Source organism: Vespa mandarinia, chromosome 8 (genome assembly GCF_050613455.1).
Source record: "Vespa mandarinia isolate Hongniang chromosome 8, ASM5061345v1, whole genome shotgun sequence".
Lineage (NCBI taxonomy): Eukaryota > Metazoa > Arthropoda > Insecta > Hymenoptera > Vespidae > Vespa > Vespa mandarinia.
The window spans coordinates 7,571,634-7,596,135 of record NC_140817.1 but is presented as its reverse complement, the minus strand read 5'-3'; the positions used below and the strand labels follow the sequence as shown (position 1 = coordinate 7,596,135).

The window sequence follows — 24,502 nt, the reverse complement described above, 5'->3', positions numbered from 1 at the left end:
TAGATGTCTTTTGAATGATTTTGCGGGTATAGGTAAGAGAAACTTAGCAACTTGTTGCTCTTTTCAATGTTGCCTTATGTTTGTATTTGTGTAGTATCTTTTATTTTTTTATCTGTCTTAATATATAATTTACAAACTTACTTAACGCACGTATAAATCTAAAAATATAGATATTTATGTTGAGCATAAACAGAAAACGTATAAAATAACAGGAGATTTAGCTCGTCTTTGTGCTTTTGTAAATTATCGCTTGGACGGCCGTCATTGTACGTAGTACATTGTACATCGTAGATATCACTATACACTCTCTCTCAGTATTTAAACAAAAATCCTGATTTTAATTCCCATTCTTTTGGGAGATAACACAAACGCGGAATTAAATTCCTATATACTGTGTTGTCCATTATCAATAATAGTACAACGCTGTAATAATTTTCGATCTATTTTTAACAGATCTGTCGTCTTAATTATTCCGAATAAAATGATTTTCTTTAAAATGGAAGACATCTGTGTCTTTCTTGTATCTCTCGAATATAATAATTTTTATTCAAGATTTATCATCCCTAATGTTCGAAGTTTCGGTAAACACGAATACACTTATCCAGAAGAAAAGAATAAAGAAAAAAAAAGAAAAAAAAAAGAAAAAGAAGAAAAATAATTTTCTTTCTCTCTCATCCTAGAATTTTTACAGGATTTACTGAGAAGAAAATATAGTTTTGGTCGGTCGCATAACACAGACACAAAGGTCCTTTTTGTGGTCGAACACAAAAGGACCCTTAATGGTTCCTCTCTCAGGAGCAAAGGGAAAAAAGAAGGCAGCATTCGTCGAGGGTCGGAATATTTTTAGATGCGAGCAGGAGCAGGTAGTACTAAAAGTGGGATTCAAGTAGTTTCGACACCGTATTGCACCTGCTACCATCGTGGCAACAGTGGCACAGGTTCTACCGTGACCACGAAATTTGCATTACCCCTTCTCCGAAATTTACGAGAGACAAAGCACTTCGGCTTATTGTCTTTTCTTTTTATTTCTTTCTTCTTCTTTTTTCTTTTTCTCCATTTTATTCCTTCTCACTATTTACTATTCGATTCTTCATGTATCTTCTACAGGACGATCAGTACTATATCCCAAATATTTAGTCGATTAATGTAAAATGAATGATAAGTAGTACACTCGTACAAAAGGCACATTTTCGTTATTCCGATAATAGTTTCACTTCTTATCGTCCAATTTACTTGTTAAAAGACTGTGTATTTTCAAAAACCATATCAATATATCTTTTTTTAACTTTTAAATGTTTGACTAACGTAAAAAGGCACGCTTCGGCAATACTTTTTTAAATCTTTTTAGATGATGCTGATTAAAACCAAATCGTATGGGCACCGCGACTAGAGATATAACTTCGCTGGCACGTAATAATAATGGTCGTTAAAGTTGTATGTGTTCTCAAAGGAACACGTCGTATATGTACAGTTGGAAAATATAAGTAAAGTACGGAAGACGTAGGATGTAGATAATTGTTTGATCTTCAATTACTTTCGAATTATTGTTTTCGTTGGAGAACGTTCGATAGAATTGGTATAATACAATAATTTTCTATCGACGCATGATATCGGCGATCGTGAATCCTTGCCTGGTAGGTGCAGGCCTGGGTGGTGGAGGTGGCTGTGGAGTGGGTGCTCTTGGTGGCCTTTCAATTTCTTCTTCGCGTTCTCTTTCACGATCTCTTTCTCTGTTTTGTTTCATTTCCCGTTCTCTTTCACGTTCTCGTTCCTGAAGTTCTAAGAAAACTCTCGATGGACCTGGTGAACCGAGTCTTCGACGATATGACGAGAGTATCAGAGGAGGAGGTGGTGGCAAAGGTGCTGGAGGATTTTGCGTATTGGAATGAGTTGAACTACTGCTGGTTATCGTGGAAGGTTTTACGGTAGGCAAGAGATCTCTTCTGATCTGTAATTGAGGCCTCTGTCGAAGTGGAGGAGCTGGTACCGGAGTTGGTGCTGATGCTGTCGATGGAGTCGGTGCTGATGTTGGTGCAGATACAGGTGCTGATGTTGATGCTGGAGGTGGTGGTGGTGGTGGGCCTGGTATCGATTGGGCTTGAGTTTGATAACCAGAAGTACTCGCCGACGTGCTTGCTAGCGACGAATTCGTCGAAGAAGACGAGGGTATGGATGAACCTGATTCCGGACCACAATCTTCTTCTGGACTATCATCGTCCCTAAGTGCCTCTTCCAAAGCCTCTGGAGGAACGTCACCAACCGCATGAGTCAGTGCATGCCTCCTGAGGTCACAATTCCTACGGAAAACTTTTCCGCAGGACGTACATTCGTATGGCTTGTGATCCGTATGTGTCAAAAGATGAGTCTTTAGGTTACTGCGTTGATTGAAACTTCTCGCGCATACCGGACACTTATGTGGCGATTCCTCCATATGAAGAATCTTATGCACAGCCAAAGTGCGACTTTGACAGAAACCTTTGCCACACTCGCCACATTTGAACGGTTTCTCTTTGCTATGGATATACCTGAAATGTGCGATACTTCGTAATATCAAATTGTTTTTATTAAATTGATTATTTTACATACATTAGATTAAAATCGATTAATCTACCTGTGATCTCGAAGATGATCCTGTCGTCTGAAGGCCTTACCGCAAATATCGCACGAGTACGGTCTCTCATCCGTATGTGTCCTTTCGTGAATGAGAAGATTATAGGATTTCGTGAACTGACGGTTACAAAATTTACATATAAATTGCTTTTTCGGCCTAGATGCTCTGCCGGGAGCTCTCAATAATCTTCGATCGAGATGCTGATGAGCCAATGGTCCACCCGGAGGATAGAGAGCAGAACTACCAGGGAAAGGACCTGCAAAAACTGGGTATCCAGGTGGTGGTTCCAAGAGAGGTGGCGGTGGAAGAAGTAGAGCTCTCGCTGCCAATTCTTTTCTTTTATCGGCCATCATGGCCATAATTTCGTAACTGGACGATCCTTTCCTAGCCACTGATTGTTCGGGACCAACTTCATGATCCGAATTTCCGCTGGTAGACGAGGAAGGTGGTAATCCGGGAAGATGAGGATGCATCTCGCCGGGATAAGGAGCGAGATGCAATCTGGAAGGTACGACGGGTACAAAAGCTGATGATTCCCGATGATGAGGATGACCTAGACCAGTTACTAAGCCATGTCGATGTTGATGATAAGCCGCGAGGGCACCGGAAGGATCGAATCCTCTAGAGGACGACTGTCCAGAAGATCCTGAAGAAGATGTTCCTGAAGATGATGGAGCAGATCGCGAAGACGGACCAAGTGGTAGGTCACGACCTCTGCTGGATTCTTCAGAAGCCGTGGCCGAAGCCGGCGTCACGACTAGATCCGTCGGCATATCGAAGATTTCTAAAAAAATATCGTGAAAAGATCACGGTCGTTGATTCGGTACAGTCATAATAGATAATTATCTAGACGATCAGGATTCTGGATATTCAGAAAGAAACGCATTAGGAAGACTACACGAGGTCGAAATATCGATGCTGCGTCTTGAATAAATATTCTCTTTTAAGCAAGCTCGAACGGCGATCGTCGATATCACGGGCCAGCACGCGTTTCTCGAACGTGAACTGGTTATCTCGAGCCGAGCACACCTGCTAACATGGCTTCCGCGGGGGCCCAGCGGTCACGGCTGGTCCCAGCGGCCATGTTGGAATCGTGAATGCCCGTAGGACTTGAAAAGTAATAGAGAGACGCCTTCCTAAGCCTTCTTTCATCGATTAATCAAAAATATTCAAGCATGCTTACCGGAAGGAAGATCAAAGGAAAGTTTCCCGAAAGCTTCTTAATCTTCAAAATTCAATATTCGCATTTCACGGCAATTAAAAAGAATTTCACAATTACTCCAAAGAGGAAAGACGATCATTCGTCTTTTCGTTCTCTCTTGTTTACAATGAACTGCCACAACGCACACTATTTCTCTCTCTCTCTCTTTCTCTCTCTTTTTGTCGACACTTTGATCTCGAGAGATTCAAGGCATTCCGTGCACGCGCTCCTTCTCGGTCGATGGCGCGCGCGCGCACGCACACGCACGCACATGCACGTTTGGCTCAGGAAGTAGTACCAACGACTAGCATAGCGTATTTGCTAACGACAGGGAAGACCGCAAAAGGTATTCTATCGGTCGTGACATCGCGGATAATTTGCGAAGAAGTGTGCGAGACTCTTGCGTATCCGATATATAGATAACGCGATGTTATACATACATATATATATATATATATATATGTGTGTATGCTATCTATCTATCTCTTTCTTCCACTCCTGTCTCTTGAGTACACGTATCTCACTGTGGTGACGGCGTAGCGCGCGCGGTTTAACTGCGTGTCGGACGCTCTCGGACGCGATCGGCTTACACGGCGCACAGAGAGAGCGCACGCAGCCAAGAAGAAACACGAACACGCAAAAGCAACACACAGGTAAAAGGGAAGCACGGCGTCGGAACGGCGCAACTCGCCTGGGAGTCTTTCCGTTCGGCTGCCGCTGGTAGCGCTGCTGCTGGATGCTGCGCGACCGGACCTCGCCGGCTCCCTTCCTTTTCTCGTGCCGCTCAGAAATAGAGAAAGAGACAGAGTGAGAGATTGAGGACTGGGAGGGGAGCTCACGGTTATCGTACCTACCAGAGCCTGCGACGCGCAGGTTGAACGTAAGAGACTTGGGTAGGACGGTGGTATGTGTGTGAGGCTCAGGTTTGTATTTAGTATTTGGAGTACCCTTAACGTTGAAGATTAAAGATTGGAAATTCTTTTTTAACTTTTAGCCAAGATTATCGATTGTTTTCATCATCATTTACTTATATTCAGATCAAAAAGATTTTTCTTTGATTTCGAAATTCTTATTCTTAAAGATTCGATGGAAAAAATTCGATAAAAGTAAGCAAATGTTTGATGTAAAGATGTAATAGTGTACAGCACTGAGGAAGGAGATCATTGGTGGGATGAGGACGAGGGGGTGCGGTCGGTGCACCCCGCCATAAGCCAGAGGCACTTGGAGAGATCGAGTCGCCTTCTCTCCCTCTCTCTTACCTTATCACCCTCCTTGCTCCCTGCCCCTTCGCTACTTCTTTTTTTCCCTTTCCGTCTCTTTCTTCTGGCAGCAGCCGCCGACGCCCAGCCGGTTTTACACCTGAGAACCGATTCATTCTACCTTCTTGGACTGACGCTCCTAGTTCTTCTTAGTTTCCATTTGGAATTACGAGTCAACATGCAAATCATCGCGATCAGCTGCGAACTAAGTTCTTGGAGATTCGACTTTTTTTTTTTTAAGATGAACTCGAAAATCGATTTCTTTATTTCTTTATCTTTTCCTTGTTTCGTTTCTTCATATTTTAAGCAATCGACTTTCGAGTTATTACATTCTATATCGGTAATAAAGACGATAAGATTCTCGTAATCGAGGAAACGCGCCGTTTATTGCTTTATGACTCTCCGTGGTTTCTCGGTCTTTTTCTGAAACGAGCGAAACCAATGGCCTGAGACTCTCCTCTCACGGTTGACCGCATCGAAACTTAAACGTGGCAGGTATCTGGTAGGACGAACGAATCAATCGCATGGCCTGTGTTTTCAGTGTGCATCCTCGAGATAAGAAGGGCCTGAGTACATACTCGGTTACATTCTCTCTCTTTCTCTCTGAGGATTGAGTTATCGTGTTGCTCAACGTTTCGGAAGCTTTACGATAATACTTTTGCGAGTTGCTTCTTTTTAAAAACGAGAAAAGACACATGTCTTTCTCGCTTCTTTTTGACTTTTCCTCATGAAAATTTTGAAAAAGCAATATAAGAAAAATTTTAAAAGATATCCGAGTATTCTCGATATTCGCTATACGAAGTTACGAAGAAGAAGAAGAGAACGATTGGTACAGCATGCAACTGCCTCTGGCGTCGTTTTCTTCGGTGAACTAGTTCCCTCTTCTCTCTTTTTCTCTCTCTCTCTTTCACATGGTCGATCCATTCCACCACATCGGAGTGTTACTACTACCATAACGTATCTCGAGGACTACGATCGCCAGCGTCCAGCGAGCAACGTCACCGAGAAGATCACCGTTCAAAGTTGGAGAGAGAGAGAGAGAGAGAGAGAGAGAGAGAGAGAGAGAGAAGAGAAGAGAAGAGAAGAGAAGATACAAAGATTTCAACGAGTTCGAATGGGCTAAGATAAACAGCGAAAAGTTAGTTTCGAAAATGTAAAAGAAGGAACTTCTACGTTTCGATCAAACTGACTCTAAAAAGACCTGTCCTTAAATTTGTGTGACTCGAAGCACTTTCTTGTGCGGTGCGTCGATTTGCCGCACGGTGACTCGTTGGAATCGTCGCTTTATTCCGCTCAGGGAGCCAAAGAGAAGGACATAAAGGCGGGATCCGATTGGAAGGGATGCCAAGCTCCGTGAAAGTTAAGAGGAAGGAGAAGAGAATATGAGAAAATGAAAGAGAGAGAGAGAGAGAGAAAGAGGGAGAGAAAGAGAGAGAGATGGACCAAGACGGTGTTACTACGTGCACGGGACCCACGAACCGGCCACCGCATACCTGCACGACGCGTAATGAGAACATACCAGCGTCGTTCGGCCTGCTATCTGCTATCAAACGGATACCAACCACGGACCGACTCTATCTGGGGCCCTCAATTCTTCTTACAAAATTATCGAGAACTCGTGGAGTCGATTCTTGTTCTCGGTTTTCTTTTTCATTGTCCAAAATGAATGTTTAGATCCTTTTTTGTGTTTGAGACAATGGAATATAAGAGTTAATGGTACCCTATATTCTTTGTTTCACTATTTTACTTATATGTCTTTGTAATACTATCTTTGATTGAGTTAGGAACTAACTTGAAAGGTAGATTGTTATCTAAAATATGTCGACTTAGGTGAACCTTTATAGAAAAGGAAAGAAAAAATTCACGGAATGTAGTTACGTGGCTTAGCAATTCCGGCCGATAATTTCAAATCTAAAACTGGTTCTTATCGGTTTATGGGGATCTATATGCACGGAAGGTTTCTACGAACGATTATAAAGACTCCGTTTGTTAAAACTATACTCGTCTAGAGTCACTTTTCTATTAATAAATTTTACTTTCGTTGATTTTTCATAAGAAGAAAAATGAATGGATATATTGAAGGAGAAATCACCCACCGAACATTATTACTTCCCTGTACGTTCGTTCGCGGTCGATTTCGTCTCAATGGCAGGCGGTCTCTCAAATTTTGTCCACCTCTACGTCGTCGTTCTTATGCTGCCGTGTGTACGCCTTTTCCAAGTCATACACATACTTTGCTCGTTTTACAACGTTCGCCACTGGCCGAACACGCGAATGTGGTTTTGCATAATTAGGCTGCCTCGGCGGTCACTCTAATAACACGTGTACGTACCGAGTTCTCGTACAGTCTCCTCACGAACGATTACTTTCTAAAGATTTTTTCAAAGAAACATTTTCTTTTTCTTCTTTATTTTTCCTTTTCCTGTTTTTTTCCAAAAGATCCCACCCTATTTTATCGATCAAATTTACGATTTATGATCAAATGTTGAAAAAGAGAAATAAAAAAAAGAAAACAAAAATAAGAGAAAATAGGAAGAGGAGGGCCAGTGATCGTACTTCCCTCTACAACTGTATTAAACTCTTTCTATTTTATTATCCCGAGATTGAAAACGGTCATTTGAAATTCCCTCAAACATTTCGTACGATTCATCATCATCATCATCATCATCATCATCATCATCATCATCATCATCATCATCATCATCATCATCATCATCATCATCATCATCATCATCATTATTATTATTATCTTCGTCATCCTGGATCGTGTCTTTTTTTTCTTCCGTCCTCTCGATCGGTCCACCGAGCACGGAAGAGAAACGATACGCGTTCGTATCGTGCGTTCGTTCGTTCGCCTCATCCTTCGCTATTTCTTCTCTCTTCTTCTTTCATTCTCGTCCACCTTCTCTTCCTCCTTCTTATCTTCCTTCTCCTTCTTCTTCTTCTTCTTCTCGTGTCCTATGTGCGCTCGAGCGCATTAAAGGCGCAATTAAATTTATGGCTGTTCCGAGATAGTGACGTTTCGTCTCTTTTCCTTTTCTTTTCCTTCTATTGTTTCTTTTATCATTTTTTTTCTGTTAATCTTACCGAGTAAATGCGAGTACGTGCGCGCGAAATTTATAATTCACACTTATTTTGCACTCTTTCTCTCTCTCCCTCTTTCTTTCCCTCTTTCTCTTTTTTTTTACACGACTCTCATCCTCATACACACATGAACACAAATATACATCATACACACACGAAACATTCATACTTACGGTCTCGTGCGCACGATTCTTAAAATCGGTAATTACAAATATCGGTGGTAAGAACAGCGGTATTAATTTAAATGGCAATTCCACGCATATATTTTAACACGCATTATCCAGCCACGCTCGCGAGCGCATACTTTCTCATGGACAAAATATTCGTTCGCAATGTTTTTTATACGTGTGTATATATAGATACGCCTTCCTATTTTATAATCGGATAATCGATTTTTTTCCACTTTAACTAATTATTTGCGCTGTTTCTTTTTTCTTCTTTTTATTTTTATTTATTTACTTTTTTTTATATTGTAATCACCTAATTACACGTACGTGTATGAACTTTTTTTTTGTATTCCATTTTTCTATCTCACGAATGAAACAATCGATGTGAATGATTCAAAGTTGTCTGTCTCTCTTTCTGCCTTTCTTTCTTATTTTTTTATTTTTTTTCTTTTTATTCTTTTTTTAATTAATTTCCTAGATCGCGATCTACGCTGACGCGAAACTACGAGTGTCTTTGACAATTTGTTGATAAGACAAATATCCAAAACGTTTATGCGTACATCATCGTAATCTTTTGTCGAAAAGTCTCTAAAACTGACAAAGTGTCTTCTTTTTTCTTTCTACGATAATTACGAACGATAGTCGAGAAAACTTATGTTAATGCCGCGATAGAGTTCGAACAAACGATCTTGGATCACCTTTGATTGGGTTACGATCGTGAGGATTCACGTATAGGAACCGAAAACGGGAAAAGAGGCTAGGGTTCCCGCGAAGGTTGGTTTTTCATTCGCTGTGTTGTTTCGTCGTCTTCGCTTTCTGAGCCGTTCTATTAGTCGCATCAACCTATTTTTATCCATCGATCGATTGAATATTCTAACGCCGCTAACCAGCTGTAAGAAACGGAAGACAAGAGGAAATGAAATATGAATATGAAATATGAACAATGAGAGAATAGATATACTTGTGTGTGTGTATGCGTGTATAAAGCATATACAATGTAGGAGAAAAGAATATAAATAAATTATGCTACCGTTTCTTATCCATCTCGGACTCCGTGGCGAAGGTGTAACTCCTTTGCGTGGGATCCGGTGGTTGCAGCTCAAAGGCGTGCTTCCTGCCGCCGGAATTAGGTGCGCTACCGTAAACTCTGAAACCATGGAGACAAGCAACACCGAAGGCTTTCTCGGCATTGGCGTCATCATAGAAATACAAAGCGGCATCCTTCAGTACACAATATCGTTTGGACCAGCCGGTAGGCGAGGAAGTCTTCTTTGCGTGTTCCTGTTGTTTATTTAGATATCCAAAGCAATCTGGTTTTTGTATCGTGCAAGCTGGTAATTCGCGCATCCTCAACGAAGCGTTCAACCAAGTGTCGACCTATACGCGATATAACAATGAGTCATGTTTCTTATTTTACTAAGAAATCATTCTTTTCAGAAACTATAATAAAAAACGAATGTTCACATGTTTAAGAGATCACCTGATTGTTTCGTTCGATGGCTTCTCTAATAACCGTAGTCCACCTGCTTGCCGCTTCTTCCGTATCGGCAGCGAGCCGTAACGTTGGGGCTGCTTGTTTCTTTATAGCAAAACTGTGTAGTCTCAATTCGGGAGTCGTTTCCACTTCGTATTTTAAGAGCATTATCGCTCCTACCGGCTGTGAATCCTAGCCAGGTGGCAAGCAAGCAAGGTAATTAGTTGATTAACGATTTGTAGAGACTAATTATCGTGATCATCGGTGAACTTTACATTTCTCGAACGTCTTGTAAATTCACGAACGATCTAAACGAAATTTCAAGTATCAAATATTTCCACTAACCGAGTCAGTCTTATAATAATAGAGACAATTGTCACGACGTAGAGCGAACCATCTGCGAACCCATTTGTCCGTGTTAGAACAAGTCGCCGATTTTCTCCATAAGTAACCTGTACAAATTGGTTCTTCCTGTGTATCCTTAGCCCCGGACCTGGTCACTCGCGGTGCTAGGACGTTGCACGTCCTCGCGACTTCCAGCTCGAGGACATCTGTACCTGAATGAGCCAACCTGACGACTTCCGAGTGGGTCGCGTCCATAACGCTTCTACCGTTCACCGACATTATAATGTCGCCAACCTCCAAACCGGAACTCTCAGCAGGTGTGTCTGGTTCGATCGCGGAGACTACCACCGGTTTTGATCCGTGAATCCGAAAGCCAAATTCGCCGTCAGCCTCACGCTTCACAATCACCCTTTTGTCGCTTTCTGCAAATCGAAGTTGACACTCGAAGTTGATATTTCTTAGATGAAAGAAAAAAAGAAAAAGAAAAAAGAAAAAAATAAACGGAGAGTATCAAAATCTATTGATCAAAGTATTATCATCTAGTTATATTTTGATCTTTTTTCTTTTTCGATTTTTCTCACATAATAATCTCCTTCATATCGTGATATCCAACGGTTTGCGAGCTACGCTGTATAATCAGTTGCCATTATAGAAAGTAAAGCGCCGCACGTGCGTCACGCCGACCCACTTTCCGCCGCCTTTTAGAGCGTTTCTATTTATTCACGGCAATCCGAGCGTATAAAGCCATGAATAAAGATCAGAAAAGAAAGACAAGGTGGATATGGGAGGCAGAAAGGAGACATCGACTAGCCGTTAATCTGCTGATAAAATATGAACAGATTCGCTTTGGATTGTCTCTCATTCTCTCTCTCTTTCTCTCTCTCTCTATCTCTCTCTCTCTCTTTTTTTCTTTCTCTCTTTCTCTCTCTTTTTCTCTTTTTCATTCTCAAACATGCAAAGAGCCGAGCAAGTATTTCGAATTTTCTTCGATCCAATAGGATTAATGATCCAAGAATAATCAAAGCAACGATACGTTTGCAGCTTCGAAGTTATCTAGATGACGAAACCTATTCCCGTGTAGAGATCCCCTGTCGGATATTTTTAGAGGGTTGTAGATACGTGTACAACTTCCTTGGACATCGCATGGGTATTCCATCGGATTTCTATAGATACCATCGGATTTCTATAGATAGACATTCCGTCGATTACGCGCATAAACTTTAAACCGATACTTAACAAAAGTAGTATCTCGCCATAATTGCAATATATTTCTGATTGAATTGACCGATCTCTCGACAGAAGAGATGTTTGGTAGATGAACGTACACCATAGATACGTTAATGTTTCTTGGATATTTCTGGATATCCGTAGAGGAGTATGTGAGAGAAGTGTGTCAAAATACATGTGTTCCTTGTTTTGCAACGTTCCACAAATCTCACCGTCCGTGACATGATTAATGAAATTTAATGTAAAAAAAAAAAACGAAAGAAAAAATAGTAGAAAAATGAAGTAGAGGAGAAACGAAGTAAGCAAGTTTGGAAAATTATTTTGTCGAGGAATCAAGGATTCGAGTAGATCTTGTGCTTCTTGACCTTGAGGAAAACATATCGATTTGGCGCCTCTCGCCAACGTTCAATGCGCTTTGATCTTGATCGAGCGAGGACAACGCGAGGAGATGGTACACGGTGAGGGCTATATTGTCCGAATAGTCGCGAAAAGTCGTGTTCTTGGCCACGTGCTGACAAATCTTGGCGAGTTTCCGATTTTCATTGATGTACTCATTAATTTCTATCTCGGCGATAACGACGATGTCGCTCGAATGGTCGACCTTGTCGAGTTGGAAAAGACGTTCGGTTCGCGAGTCGCTTGCATCGTTATTAGCGAGAGCCTAATTAAGCATTGAAAAGAAGATTATTTACCAGGTGTCGTTGCACCGAGTCTCTTGAGAGCCTGTCCCTCTCTGCACCACACCCTAAGCATACACTTGAGAAGGTCCTCCAAAGCTCTCTTCAGCGATACATTCTCCTCCAATTCCTCCATATACTCTGAACTGTGCGCCGAGTCGCACACCATCCTTCTTATTTTTCTCTCTCTCTCTTTCTCTCTCTCTCTCTCTCTCTTTCTCTCTTTCTTTCGAATCAATGTTTTTCTTCCTAATATCTACCAAATGGTCGATCCACCCGATGGATGCCGTCAAGTTTCACTACTACTATTGGTGGATACCCGCGAAAGAAATAACGAAAAGGGAAGGTTCGAGCTTTCCCGAAGCCCTGATGCTTTCAGCTTGCGAACCCGTGGAATGCGACTCGGCGCCCTGACCCACTGACTGCCGGCCAAAAGCTTCTTCTTCGAATGTTCGGCCCATCGCCACCACCGCCATCACCAACACCACCACCACTACCACCACCACCACCATCTCCCTTCTCCTCTTTATCTATCTCTCTCTATCTCTCCTTCTTTCCATGCTTTTCTTCTTTACCTTCTCTTCTTCGCGATAGCGTCTTTAGTGGCCGACCGGAGAAGCCGTCCAATTCGGACGGCGGAGCCGGCTAAGGTATATTTAGACGACGCAGTATTACGCGGTGCTTATTTAAAGAAACCCTAAAAACATCTTTCTCTCTCTCTCTCTCCCTCTCTCTCTCACTTGCTCTCGAATGATCTATCATCTATCTTCTATTTCTATTTGTCTTTTTTCTCTTTTTCTTTCTTTATTTCCCTTTTTTCCTCTTTCTTATTTACACACACACACAAGCACACGACTCTTACGTCGACTTCCCAAAGATTTTTTGGGAACATTCTTTGGCGATGCCGTATACACGTAGTAATAAAAAACTCGAACACCAAGATCACGTCCTCGCGTGCTCTAAATTTTTTTCTTCCCTGGAGAGAAATAGCAGATCGTTCCCGAATGTTTTTTTTTCGTACGAAATAACATGAGTTGTTAAAAACTCGAGATATGTTCCAATAAAAAATAATTTTTTATCATTATAATTATAATACATTTTTATATTCTTTATTAATAGTCTACAACAACGTTACCCTTTTTTTTATGATCAATTATCTTTGAATATATAACGCTCCATATGCGCGATAGGACTTTGAGAAAAACGGTCATAGCGTATCGATTTAAAAATACGCTAACCTTCGATACAGCGTTCAAGGTCTACCTTGCTATGGTTAACCCTCTCTTTCTCTCTCCTTCTCTTTTTTCTCTTCGTGCTTGATATTTTGAGATACGATGGAACTATACAGATTATTGATCGAATATTCTTCCTCTTTTATGAAAATATTTAAATAAAAAAAGAAGGTAGATCTGAAGGAAAATGTGTAAAATAAAATCCTGCTATCTCACCAAAGTTCTTCGTTTGTATCCTTCTGTACATCTCGCCGCTACTCTTTCGATGCACCATTCGATGTGTAGCAGCTTGATACTTCTTTCGAAAATTTCTCTCGCTCTCCGTCGATTCTTGGGAACCTCTTCGTTCTTTAAGTACGCTTTCTAAAATGTCGTCCTCACCGTCACGGCTATCTGGACGACGCCATACGTGACTCTCCTCGATGTCGCCGATGTAAATCCATTCTCCTTCGGTGTATGGTTCAACATAATCATCTTCGTCTTCTCTGCCTGTCAACAATAATAAATATAAGAGAGAGAGAGAGAGAGAGTGAGAGAGAAAGAGACGGGGAGAGAGAGAAAGTAAGAATCTCATTTTATTTTAATTCAATTTTTCTCAAGTCTTTTTCAATTTAAAACAAAATTTAAAACATCGGAACCTGTGAGTATCTCCATGCTAGCGTCCGTGCTTCTAACTTGTAGTCTCTTTCTACCAGCAGCAGTTTCATCGATCGATCCTCTGCTTCCTGATCTCGGTCCAGCTCGTTCTTCCGACTTTGCCCGAATGTCCGATCGACCAGCACTACTACGGCGATGTCTTCTATCGCTACGATCTTCCAAACGATATCTCTTGTCAAACTTCTTATAAAGTCTCTGACTAGAGCCATGTTTCGAACTAGTTGACCTATGTCCTTCCGGCGAGTCAGCAAAATCCGCTGGTGGTTTGACTATCTCCTCGGAAACCTCGAAGTAAATCTACGATTAAATATCATCATTAAAGTGTTCGTTCGAACGTAGTTAACCTACCTTCCTCCCACAATGATGACAATGAGGTTCATCTAATGTAGCAACCGCTATATATGGCTGATCGGTGCCCTCGCTATAAAATACACTGTCGCTTCCAGGACTAACTGATCTAAGAGATTCGGCTGAGAGAGCCTTTAATCTTGCTTCTGGACTCTGACGATCTATGATAACAGTACGATATTCGTGTCCAGGACTACGTTGATAACGTCCAAAACTCAAACGATTCGAACAAACATCGTCTGCGATACGAGATCTTCTTCGTGGCAAACTACCAGTTATAGCAGCGTTCTTATCCTATGAAATATCATAATATATTATCCTGATCGTTGTAGCATTAATCAAGTTTTCAAGAAAGTACCTCGTTGCTTCGTCTTCTGGCAGGAACATAGCCTCCATTTTTTCTTCTTGGACTATCCCTTGTTCTTCGATGCCTACTATTATCACCAGTGTCTCTATACATATGATAATGATGATGATGATGCATACGATAATAATGACTACAGCTAGAATCATCGGATGTAGCTGCGTGTGTACCATCTTCACTTTGTTCTATTCTCCATTCCTCTTTCTGAGGACTTCGACTACCTGGCTGTAGCTGTTGTTGTTGCTTTTGTTGTTGTTGTTGAATTTGCTGCAATTGACCATTATCTCGTTTCCTATTGTTACGATGAGGACTTCTCGAAGATGTTTGTTTCGATCGCGATCTCGAAGGAACGCTCACGTTTTCTAAATATAAGGATTCGGTTATATGTTCCGATTCGGTGCTAGCCATTCCATTGGTTAGATCTAAAGTGAACAATTTCCGTTTTCTTCGACGTTCTTCTTCGCTCCAACCATGCTGATCTGGTGGGGATTCAGCGTATCCTCCGGAAGACGAACGATGTCCTTCCTGATGTGAAATAAAATTGATTGAGTGAGGAAACCAGAAATTTAGTGTTATCTGATGCTCACATCTTTGTCTAGCTCTGCTTCGGAAACGTGACCACTTTCTGGTGCTGTCTGATCAAGTTCTTGCATAGTAGCCATTGCGTCCTTCAAATCATAGCTTCCTGAACTACTACTGCTCGTTGATCTGGCTGGAGAAAGTAATTCTTCCAAACTGAAATGATCTTCTGTCTCTTCCTCGATAGGTCGTGGACTGCAAGGTTCTTCGACCACGGCCTAACAAAATACATAAGTATAATTCTGTATGATTATAAGATAGAGTTTCAAAGAAGTACCTCGCTTCTTGCTAGACTATATATAGAGCTAGCACTTTCGAAAGAGCTACCCTCCGCGGCGGTGGCTGTGGTTGATGCTGGTGCTGATGCCGAAGCCGCGGCACTGGACGTTTGCGGTGGCCTCGACCAGGAACTCGTAGTCGCGGAGGTACCAGTCGTGGTCCCAGTTTCGGTCGAGGTATTGGCAGTGAAGTAATCCTCGGTCGTCGAGGTCTCAGAAAGGTCAGTGTTCGTACGACCACCAGAGTCCGTTCTAGCAAGACTCAAACAAAACTCACTCGACGATTGTGACTGTGGTTGAGACAATGGTGGAGCCGGACTAGAACGTCGGAAACCAGTTCTAGCTCTGCCGTTACTAATTGTAACAGAAGTATCAGCGCTGAAATTGTGAAAGAAAAAATTTTCATGTACATATGATAAGACCTTGATAAAAAGAATGAGGCTGCAACATGTCCAAGATTGAACACATTGAACCGTGTACGATCCGTGGCAGCCTATTTACGTCTCTCAACGTAAATAGTTAGCCTTTGTCGATAAGCGTTTCAACCTTGGCGTGAGAGGTTGTACAGGCGTTGCAGGCTCGAGGCGTATTCTTGGACTGGGCGTATGCATCTCTTTCACGTCTTCGGCGTCCAATGCTTCAGTGTCCATAGAAGAGTCTTGTTGATGTTGCAAAAGTAGGAGGAGTCTCCTTTTTGGAGTTAACAAAGCAAGAGAGTCGGCTTGAAGTACTGTCGCTTGGGACTCGTTCCAAATTCCATCGCTGTGGTCCCTTGTTATGTCGTTCGCCAAGGAATCACTTGAGGCGAACGGAGAAGTCCCAATAATGCCAGTCACCGGCGATGTTCTGGATATAATACCAGGAATAAAAATCTTTCCGGTATGTGACAATCGGTGGCTCAACGGTAACTCGTCTTTTGGACTTTGAGGTATTCGTCGAGGTGCTATTGTATCGTTCAGATTAGATAATATACTTGTTAATTAAGAAAAAATTGTTATATTTCTATAAAATAATTTTTTTTTATGTTATTATACCTGATGACGTTGGTGAGGTAGGCGATGTTGGAAGCGACCTAGGTAACATAAAATCACCGGACAATGGACCCTGTACTCCATCCTCAAGAGATACGCTCCTCTTACGGAAAAGTCCGTGACGAATAAGGTTTTCATGAAATTCCTAAGGCAATAATAAAGTTATCACGATATTTGAACACGTAAATTATTAAAAGAATTCTTTCACTAACTTCCTCGTGATGATCGTCTTGAGGAGAAGGTGCTCGTAAAAGAGAAAGATCCTCTGGAGTAGATGAAAATTCAACAGACGTTCTAACCGTCCTACTCCATGGATCCTGATGATTTCTTCTACACGTATGCGGATAACTTGGCTCGCCAGCTTCACCGACTAATTCTCGTCTCTCTACTCGAATCTCACCATCGGAAAGAGTTTTTTGTAACGGTAGGAACCTTCGTGTGGGCGTTGACAGACGATTAAGAATGGCACGGGCATCCGGTGAGACCGGAGCTGGCTTAAAATCTATAAGGATTTCTTGGTCTTCGAGTTCGATGGATTTTTGTCGTTGATCTTGTGACTATAACAAAATATAAATCCAACATGAAGCTTAGAATGTTCAGAAATATACATTTTGAATATACCCCTTATATGATATTTACAGGACACAAAGGACCGTCGATGTCTCCGTTAGGCAAAGATTTGTCCTCGGTGATTGCATAGCCAGGAAGTTGAGGAGGTGGAGTCTCGACAATGAACGGTGACCGTGGTGGTTCCTCGCTTTGCGTTCTATGAAGTGGCTCATGTTCTATTTCTTCTTTAGATCCTGAACTAGTTTGTACACCACCCAAAGGTGTCCCCAATTGTCCAGCCTCGGAATAGCTTTTCGTCAACTTTCTACCATTAAAGAGACCATTCGTCTGGGCTCCCTGTGAGACCATCTTTACTCGATGTATGGTTCTGGGACTGAGAGTTACAGGAGGTATTCTACTACGGAAACCTGCTGGGATTTCTGTCTGAGTTGCTTGCGTTTTCATGACACCACGTTTCGGAAACTTTTCTGAAAAGAAGATCGTTCGATCGAAATAAGGAAACTTTTGTTCGGGAGAAGAGAGAGAGAAAGAGAGAGAGAGAGAGAGAGAGAAAGAGAGAGAGAGAGAGAGAGAGAGAGAGAAAGACAGAGACGAGAGTCACGTTCATCCGCTAAATCGATTATTACCGCTCTCTTCCAGCAAAAACTTTGTCCTCTCGTTAATTATCGTCACGCTAGAGTACACAGATCTGTTGCCATTTATTATACACTCCAATTAAACAGCTACGCAACGAAGATTCTAATGAAAATGTTTTTTTCAGAAAATCCAAAACATTATGTCAATTATTGAAACGTAAGATAATCACTTGCAGCTTGTTATGGAATAACTGCGTTAGAGAAAGCTGTTTCCAGTACTTTATCGTTGCTTTAATAAACTCAATATGGAATTCCCATCGCGTATAATGATATTGGCAATTTCATCATCTACAGGAAGTTGCCGTAGGATGGTAATCTATCAGAAGGTGTAAGCTTATGTGAATTTCAGTATATGGAGTAACTATTACTTCAAAGTAACATCTTTCGCATTCCGTTATTAAAGTTTTTCAATATGTTTCACTTCTCATGGATTCAATCTCTGGGTGTTATAATTATTATGTTAAAGTATCTATCGATTTTTTCAAATGTTAAAGTTACCGTAAAAAAAAGGAAAACTTACCGCGGATGAGTGGAGCGTAAGAGTGGACAAGGGGTAAATTCGAGGACAGAGTGGTGTTTTGCATCGTTGGCTTCGAGTCAATAAGGCGTTCCGGGTTGTGCGGCCTCGGTGGACTTCTACTCCTAGGAACGTCGAAAGACGTGAGCGTATGCGACCTAGCGAAACTCACGTGTTTCGTTTTAGGAGCTTGAGGACCTTGCGAAGAGGGTGGTGGTGGCGCAGGGGGTAATACTGGTCTTGGACCTTCCATCCTGGTGGATTCTTCGTCTTCGGGCAACCACATGTATCTTTCGAAATTTTATTAATTTTTTTTTAAATGCAAAAAGTAACTTTTTAATTATCATTATTTTTAATTACCAATATTTAATTTAATTTTTTTTTTAATATTTACATTGTCTTTGTAGTTCCAAACTGTTCTCATTTACTTTTTTAAACTTTTTCTCATAGTATACTATTCAATTAAAAACGTATCGATGATAAAAGTGTCAGGATAAAAACGATCGGTCGATCATCCGTGGCGTTTGACAACTGTAATGAAACGTGGAACGGCACAAAATAGTCATCGCATCGCGCGGCGTAGTAAAACGTAATTGCATTCGTAGCCAAATGCTTCGAGATAATGTAATCACGAGTGTCCGGCCTAATTACGTCATATATATCGAACGTAAATTCGTACTCGAGCATACAGCGTAGACCCATCTCTACCAGAAACGACGATTTTAATCCAAACGGTAAAAGGAATATTTAAATAGCTAATAACCTAGCGATTTAGGTACTTGTTGCAAATAGATAGCTAACTGCTTTAAACGTGCTTTTATCATCTTTTACGTCCTTATTTCTCACAATGATTTTTTAGCATATTTTTATTTTAATGTTTGCTATATTTTATAAAACAATAACGAATTTTATAATCTCACTTTTTAGGATCGGAGACTGCACAAAAAGATCTTGGTTTCCGTCGAAAGACCTCGATGTCATCTTCGAAGTGGTAACGAGAAAGGCCTCTGGAAAAGCTCGTATAGGGTTGCTGATACATGATCTGTAGAGAATGTCGAGGATAAGGGGCATCGCAGAGATTTTCGTCGCTTGGTACACTTCGAACGCAAGCTGAAAGAATAGAGCTTCTGGTCGAACTACATGGTGAAGGTCCTCTCGTTGATAGACAACCAAAAAATCCACCAGTCGATTTTTCAACAGCGTCTAATTGTCTGCTAGTTATGCAATATTGTTCCTTTATGTCTTCTCGCGAATAAAGTGGCGTAGCTCGTCGGTCCCAATCACCATGAAAGGATCCACCACTGTGAAGATCAACCTGCGTCGAAACGTCCACCTAAAATCATCGAATGTTCACCGATTTTCATGAACAACGATGTTCATCTCGAAGCTGATCTCGTTCGATGTTAAAAATTAGTTTTACGTATTCTTTTTGAAACCTATTATTGCTAAATGCTTGTTAAGAGTACATTTGCCTTAACGATCTAAACTCTAATTAACGAAGGCCGTTCTGTCTCATTTACTAAAGTTTATAGAATCGTATGTCGCAGCCTGTTCCAATTGCCTTTGCTATCAGAACTTATAACAACCGGTAGTATACCGAACTTCTGCAATTTCCTGGGCTCTATTATCCTCGACATTGCTATTGTCTTGACTAAACATAGACGCTCGATGATCTTCTTCCTCTCAAAGATAAACACCGTTTCAAATATCGTTCTGTTTGATCTAAAGCATCCTAAGTCAAAAGATATTTCGAGTTTGAGTTTAGGACGGTTCGATAAGAAAAGCATATCAAACCCCTCGAAGCATCTTCTTCAAGAAGGATCTACATATTCGAAGACCGTTTTCTCATCGATCTACATATGTATGTACGAACGTTTCCAGATGGCATTTTACATACCTACTACGAGACAACCTACTTCAATCTTTTCCTATGGATGGTTTGCGATCTAAACGTTACACCTTCGAGGCACATAAATTTATCCTCGAATATGCTTCCTTTCTTTATTTCTTTTTTCGTTGTTTCAAGAAAAGAGGATTTCAGAAAGGAAGGAGAAAAGTTTAACAGAAAAATAAAAAACCCGTTTAAGCCAAACTTTTTTTTATTTCAACTTTCTTAAGAAATAATAATCTTTTGAAACTTTTTCTATCTAACGTATAGTTTTTCTCTGTGAAGGAAATAAATGAAAAAGAGTAGATGTAGTAAATCGTAAAGGCGTCGGGGGTATACGAAACGCTTGTACATCGATCGGATCAATGTGCATTCAGGAAGACACTCGTCATCTCTTGATACATAACGCACGAGGGACATAGTATATATCATGCCACACCTACTCGACGGACACTTTGTGGGTAACGTAACATCGTGTAATAGTCATTTTCACGGATTGCAATTGATTACCACGACAAATCGCTCTTCAGCGTTATCCGTATGGTCCGTCTTTTACAAGGTTATCGATAAAACATGAAAAGCATAACACGGTAGAAGCATGCCTTTATAATTCTTTGGATTAACAATGATAATGTCTAAGATTTATAAATACTCATTGCTCCAAACATATCTACTGATTATTTCGCATTAAAGCAATTACTAAACTGCACATCCTTCGAGAGTATCTTTGTGACACGATCCTTTGACATTCTCTCACAACAAAACACGGTCTTCTACAATCGAATGAACTCGACCTTTGCTAGCTTGTTTAGTACTTGAAATCGAATGACGATAAATCCTTCCTTTCATTTTTTTTTCTTCCATATCTTTCCTACCATTTCATGTCGCGAAAATCAATGTAAAAATACGCTTGAAATCGTTAAGGCTCGAAAAAATAGAACGATCTTCTTCCAATAGAAGTGACCCATATTCGATCGTAGAAAACGAGCTTTCGAGTACGCCCTTGAGTTGGGCGCGAGCTCTTATTCGAAGACAGACGAACGGATATAAGAAGACGAGCTAGAGACAAGTTTGTGTGGTGAATACGTTCAATGCCGTCGTTGGATGAAGAAAAAGAAAAAAAAATGAATACGAGACAGAGAGAGAGAGAGAGAGAGAGAGAGAGAGAAAGAAAGCTACTTGTGATTCGTTAGAAGTATCGATAGAAGGTGTGGATTTGTTCTTATAACTTTTAACCTACTTTCTTGACCTCCAAATTTGTTTATAAATCATCATCTGTAAAAGTCTTTCATAAAAAGATAACAATATATATATATATATATATATGTATATATATATGTGTGTGTGTGTGTGTGTGTACCAGAATGTTTTCCATCAACAGAAGGAAAACGAGAAGCCAAGTGATGTAATCTCTTTGTTGATAATCGTAGCGTTTTATCGTTAATGAATTTATCATAAAAGCTTGCTACGGTATAATCGACGACTAATGGAAGTTTATTCGAGGGCACAGATGCATATATATATATATATATATATAAGTATATATATATTTATGAACGATGAAGTGGCGTGTATGCATTGGACCGTAAAATTTCACGATGAGTAGAAATCCTTGCGGCGGTCTGACTGATCCGATACTTTACTACTGGCTAGTCAGTATTCAGTTTATAGTAAAGAGAAACAGAAAAAGATAGAAAAGAAGAGAGAAGACACGAGTTCCGACAGGGTTGGGTAATAAAAGAGACGACGTTGAGTAGACCGGAGACAAAGACGTATATTAGGATGAAAGAAGATAGAAAGAAAGAAAAAGAGAGAGAAAGAACGAGAAAGAGAGAGAGAGAGTTTGCTAACCTGAGGATGAAAGGCGTGCGTCGTTGCGCCGAGAGTGTTGGCCTCTGAGCGCAGAGCGGTGGGGGTGAGATTGGTGGTGGCTGCCTGCAGGTTCCTAGGATTCATGGCGATCTCCGGACTGGGATGAATCTTCCTGATGCCCTGGGGTCCTCCGGTGGGACCCATCGTCGGAGCCTTCACCATCCTTGGCCACACCCCCGGTACGGCGGCACCCTCTCGCAAGCTCACGCTCTCTCGCACGCTTTTCTACACGTTCACGCACACTGACCCGGCCTATCGATCTGCTCTTTTTTATTCCACTCTCTTTCTCTTTCTCTATCTTTATCTCGATTCTTGGTAAAGAGAGAAAGAGAAATAAGAGAGAGAGAAAGAGAGTGAGAGAAAGAGAAAGAGAGAGAAAGAAATAGAGAGAGAGAGAGAGAGAATGAAAGAAAGAGAGAAAGAGAAAGGAGTTGAGAAAAGGACAGCGTCTTTGCTGGACCAAAGATGAAAAAAGAGAAAGAGAGAGAGAAAGAGTACACGGTTCGGTCAGCAGCCAGCAGCGAAGCCGACGTCGTCGTCGTTATTCATCGTCATCGTCATCGTCGTCCTCGTCATCGTCGTCCTCGTTGCCGTCGTCCTCGTCGTTGTCGTTGTCGTCGTGGTCGTCGTCGTTGTCGTTCCTCGAGGATCCTCGCGTTTTTTTCGTGCCTTCTCCTCTCCGATCCTCCTTCCACGTTAGAAAGAAGAAAGGAAGGAAGGAAGGAAAGAAGAAAGAAAGAAAGGACGACGTCGTCGGCGTCACGACGCTGTCGCGGACACGACCGAGGCGAGGCGACGCGCCGCGCCGCGCCGCGCCCGACGAGAGATGCGAAGAGTCGACGCTCGACCGTGCGACTGAGATGGCTTGCGTCGAGGGTGGATATAAATTGATACGATGGAACGAGAGACTGAGAGAGGGTGAGACTCGTTCGGTCTCTCATTCTCTCTCTCTCTCTCTCTCTCTTGATATAGCTACAGAGTGGGGATAGATCGCCAGGAAAATCAGAAGGGTGGGGGATGAGTTACGCGGGATTCACCTCTGAGTATATCTCCCTCTTTCAACCCTCTCTCCCTCTCTCTTCCCCTTTCCCCCTTCACTCTCCTTTATCTCTCATGTTCTCGCTCTCGTTCATCTCAGTGCTGAAGGCGGGCAAGCGTACTTCATCTGCTCGTCTACTTCATTCTCTCTCTCTTTTTCACTCTGTTTCTCTCTCTTTCTCTCTCTCTCTCTCTCTTTCTTTCTCTCTCTCTCTCTCTCTCCCTCTTTCTCCATCTATGCAAACTTAAGAGTTACGAAGTTGCGTTAAGAGAACGAGCAACTTCTAGGATATTTTACTTCTATAATAATTTGAATGATGATCATCACGTTTCTACAATTTGATATCTTCAATGTTTTGATCTTTAACATCTGATCTTTTGATCTTTAAAATCTGATACGAGACTATAAGTATTTTAATTGTTAAAATCGAGAAATGATCGTCAATGATAAAGGGTAAATGTATCTCGAATTTATTGAATGTGAAAGAGATGATAGTTCTTTGAAATAATGCAAGAAAAGAATTACCGTGCATTAACGATGCTAAATTTTATTATTGTTTGTTGCGCCACGTGTACGCAATTACTGTGAAGAGCTGGAAGGATGCTAGTCGTCAGTCTTGTTAGGGTCAGAGCGATGGCGCCGCGACGCTCCTTGGCGCCTCTGTCCCTCCACCCGTTTCACTTATCTTTTTTATCGACGTAACTGTTAATCAAATAGAAAGAAATACATTGAGATGATTAGAGATCATAGAGATCCGATCAATCGATTTTTATGATTTCAAATCGAACGAAGATTAAATGATATCATCTTATGAAGTAAAATAATGACCTCCTTTGTATCAATTTCTGCTTTATCAACTCTTGAAAAATTAATGAATCTTATAATATATTTTAGAATAAAATGCGAAATTATAATAATATATTACATGATAAAAAAAGAGAAAGAAAGAGAACAAAATGAAATACATCAATTAAAAATTAACAAAAGCTTTTTAAAGACAATATGACCTTGTGTTAATTATACTTATAACTTCCCTATCGATATATAATATATAAATAGTTTCTTCGATAAGGGTGCGAGAAACGAAAGCGTATAGCTATTTTATCATTCAACTGAAAAATGTATATTCTGTGGTCTGTGAATTTATAATATAACGCATATCGTAAAATAATTTTGGTGAATTGATTGAATAATTCTTTCAATTCTTAGAAAATGTTCTTTGCAATTTTTCTATGTGATATTTTAAATCTTAACTTAATTAAATAATGCAAAAATTATATGAAAAATATTTTTAAAAATTAACGAAAATTTAATGTGAGTAATTTTATTTTTAAATGCTTTCAAATGCAATTATAAAAGAATATTAATTCATTTTACCAAAGGAGATAAAATTTTTATAAGAGTAACGATGGTTGTATACAACAGGCGCACCCTATCCGAATGCAAC

At 40.8% G+C, this 24,502-nt stretch overlaps 2 protein-coding genes across 8 annotated transcripts; both read right to left on the bottom strand.

Annotated features, from left to right (window-relative positions):
- Window positions 1-540: 540 nt before the first annotated feature.
- On the bottom strand, window positions 541-5,737 carry LOC118451290 (uncharacterized). Of its 2 annotated transcripts, none has more exons than XM_085659095.1 (3): window positions 5,072-5,737; window positions 2,612-3,395; window positions 541-2,525 (listed from the first exon to the last, which is right to left on the bottom strand). In XM_085659095.1, exons 2-3 carry the CDS (start codon window positions 3,382-3,384, stop codon window positions 1,595-1,597), a joined length of 1,704 nt encoding a protein of 567 aa, XP_085515221.1. In that variant the 5' UTR covers window positions 3,385-3,395; window positions 5,072-5,737; the 3' UTR covers window positions 541-1,594. The 2 variants fall into 2 exon arrangements, with proteins under 2 accessions (XP_085515221.1, XP_035743584.1); XM_035887691.2 differs by lacking the exon at window positions 5,072-5,737 and adding an exon at window positions 3,795-4,822.
- A 1,903-nt stretch (window positions 5,738-7,640) lies between these two features.
- LOC118451289 (uncharacterized) lies at window positions 7,641-22,885 on the bottom strand. Of its 6 annotated transcripts, none has more exons than XM_035887687.2 (18): window positions 22,515-22,885; window positions 21,996-22,327; window positions 19,177-19,589; window positions 18,260-18,546; window positions 17,174-17,571; window positions 16,747-17,091; window positions 16,538-16,679; window positions 16,050-16,446; window positions 15,503-15,881; window positions 15,234-15,443; window positions 14,641-15,171; window positions 14,283-14,576; window positions 13,916-14,231; window positions 13,494-13,766; window positions 10,142-10,563; window positions 9,803-9,988; window positions 9,353-9,699; window positions 7,641-9,212 (listed from the first exon to the last, which is right to left on the bottom strand). In XM_035887687.2, exons 2-18 carry the CDS (start codon window positions 22,176-22,178, stop codon window positions 9,161-9,163), a joined length of 5,175 nt encoding a protein of 1,724 aa, XP_035743580.2. In that variant the 5' UTR covers window positions 22,179-22,327; window positions 22,515-22,885; the 3' UTR covers window positions 7,641-9,160. The 6 variants fall into 6 exon arrangements, with proteins under 6 accessions (XP_035743580.2, XP_085515218.1, XP_085515219.1 ...); XM_085659092.1 differs by having other exon boundaries at window positions 21,996-22,268; XM_085659093.1 differs by having other exon boundaries at window positions 21,996-22,276; window positions 22,517-22,885.
- Window positions 22,886-24,502: the final 1,617 nt, after the last annotated feature.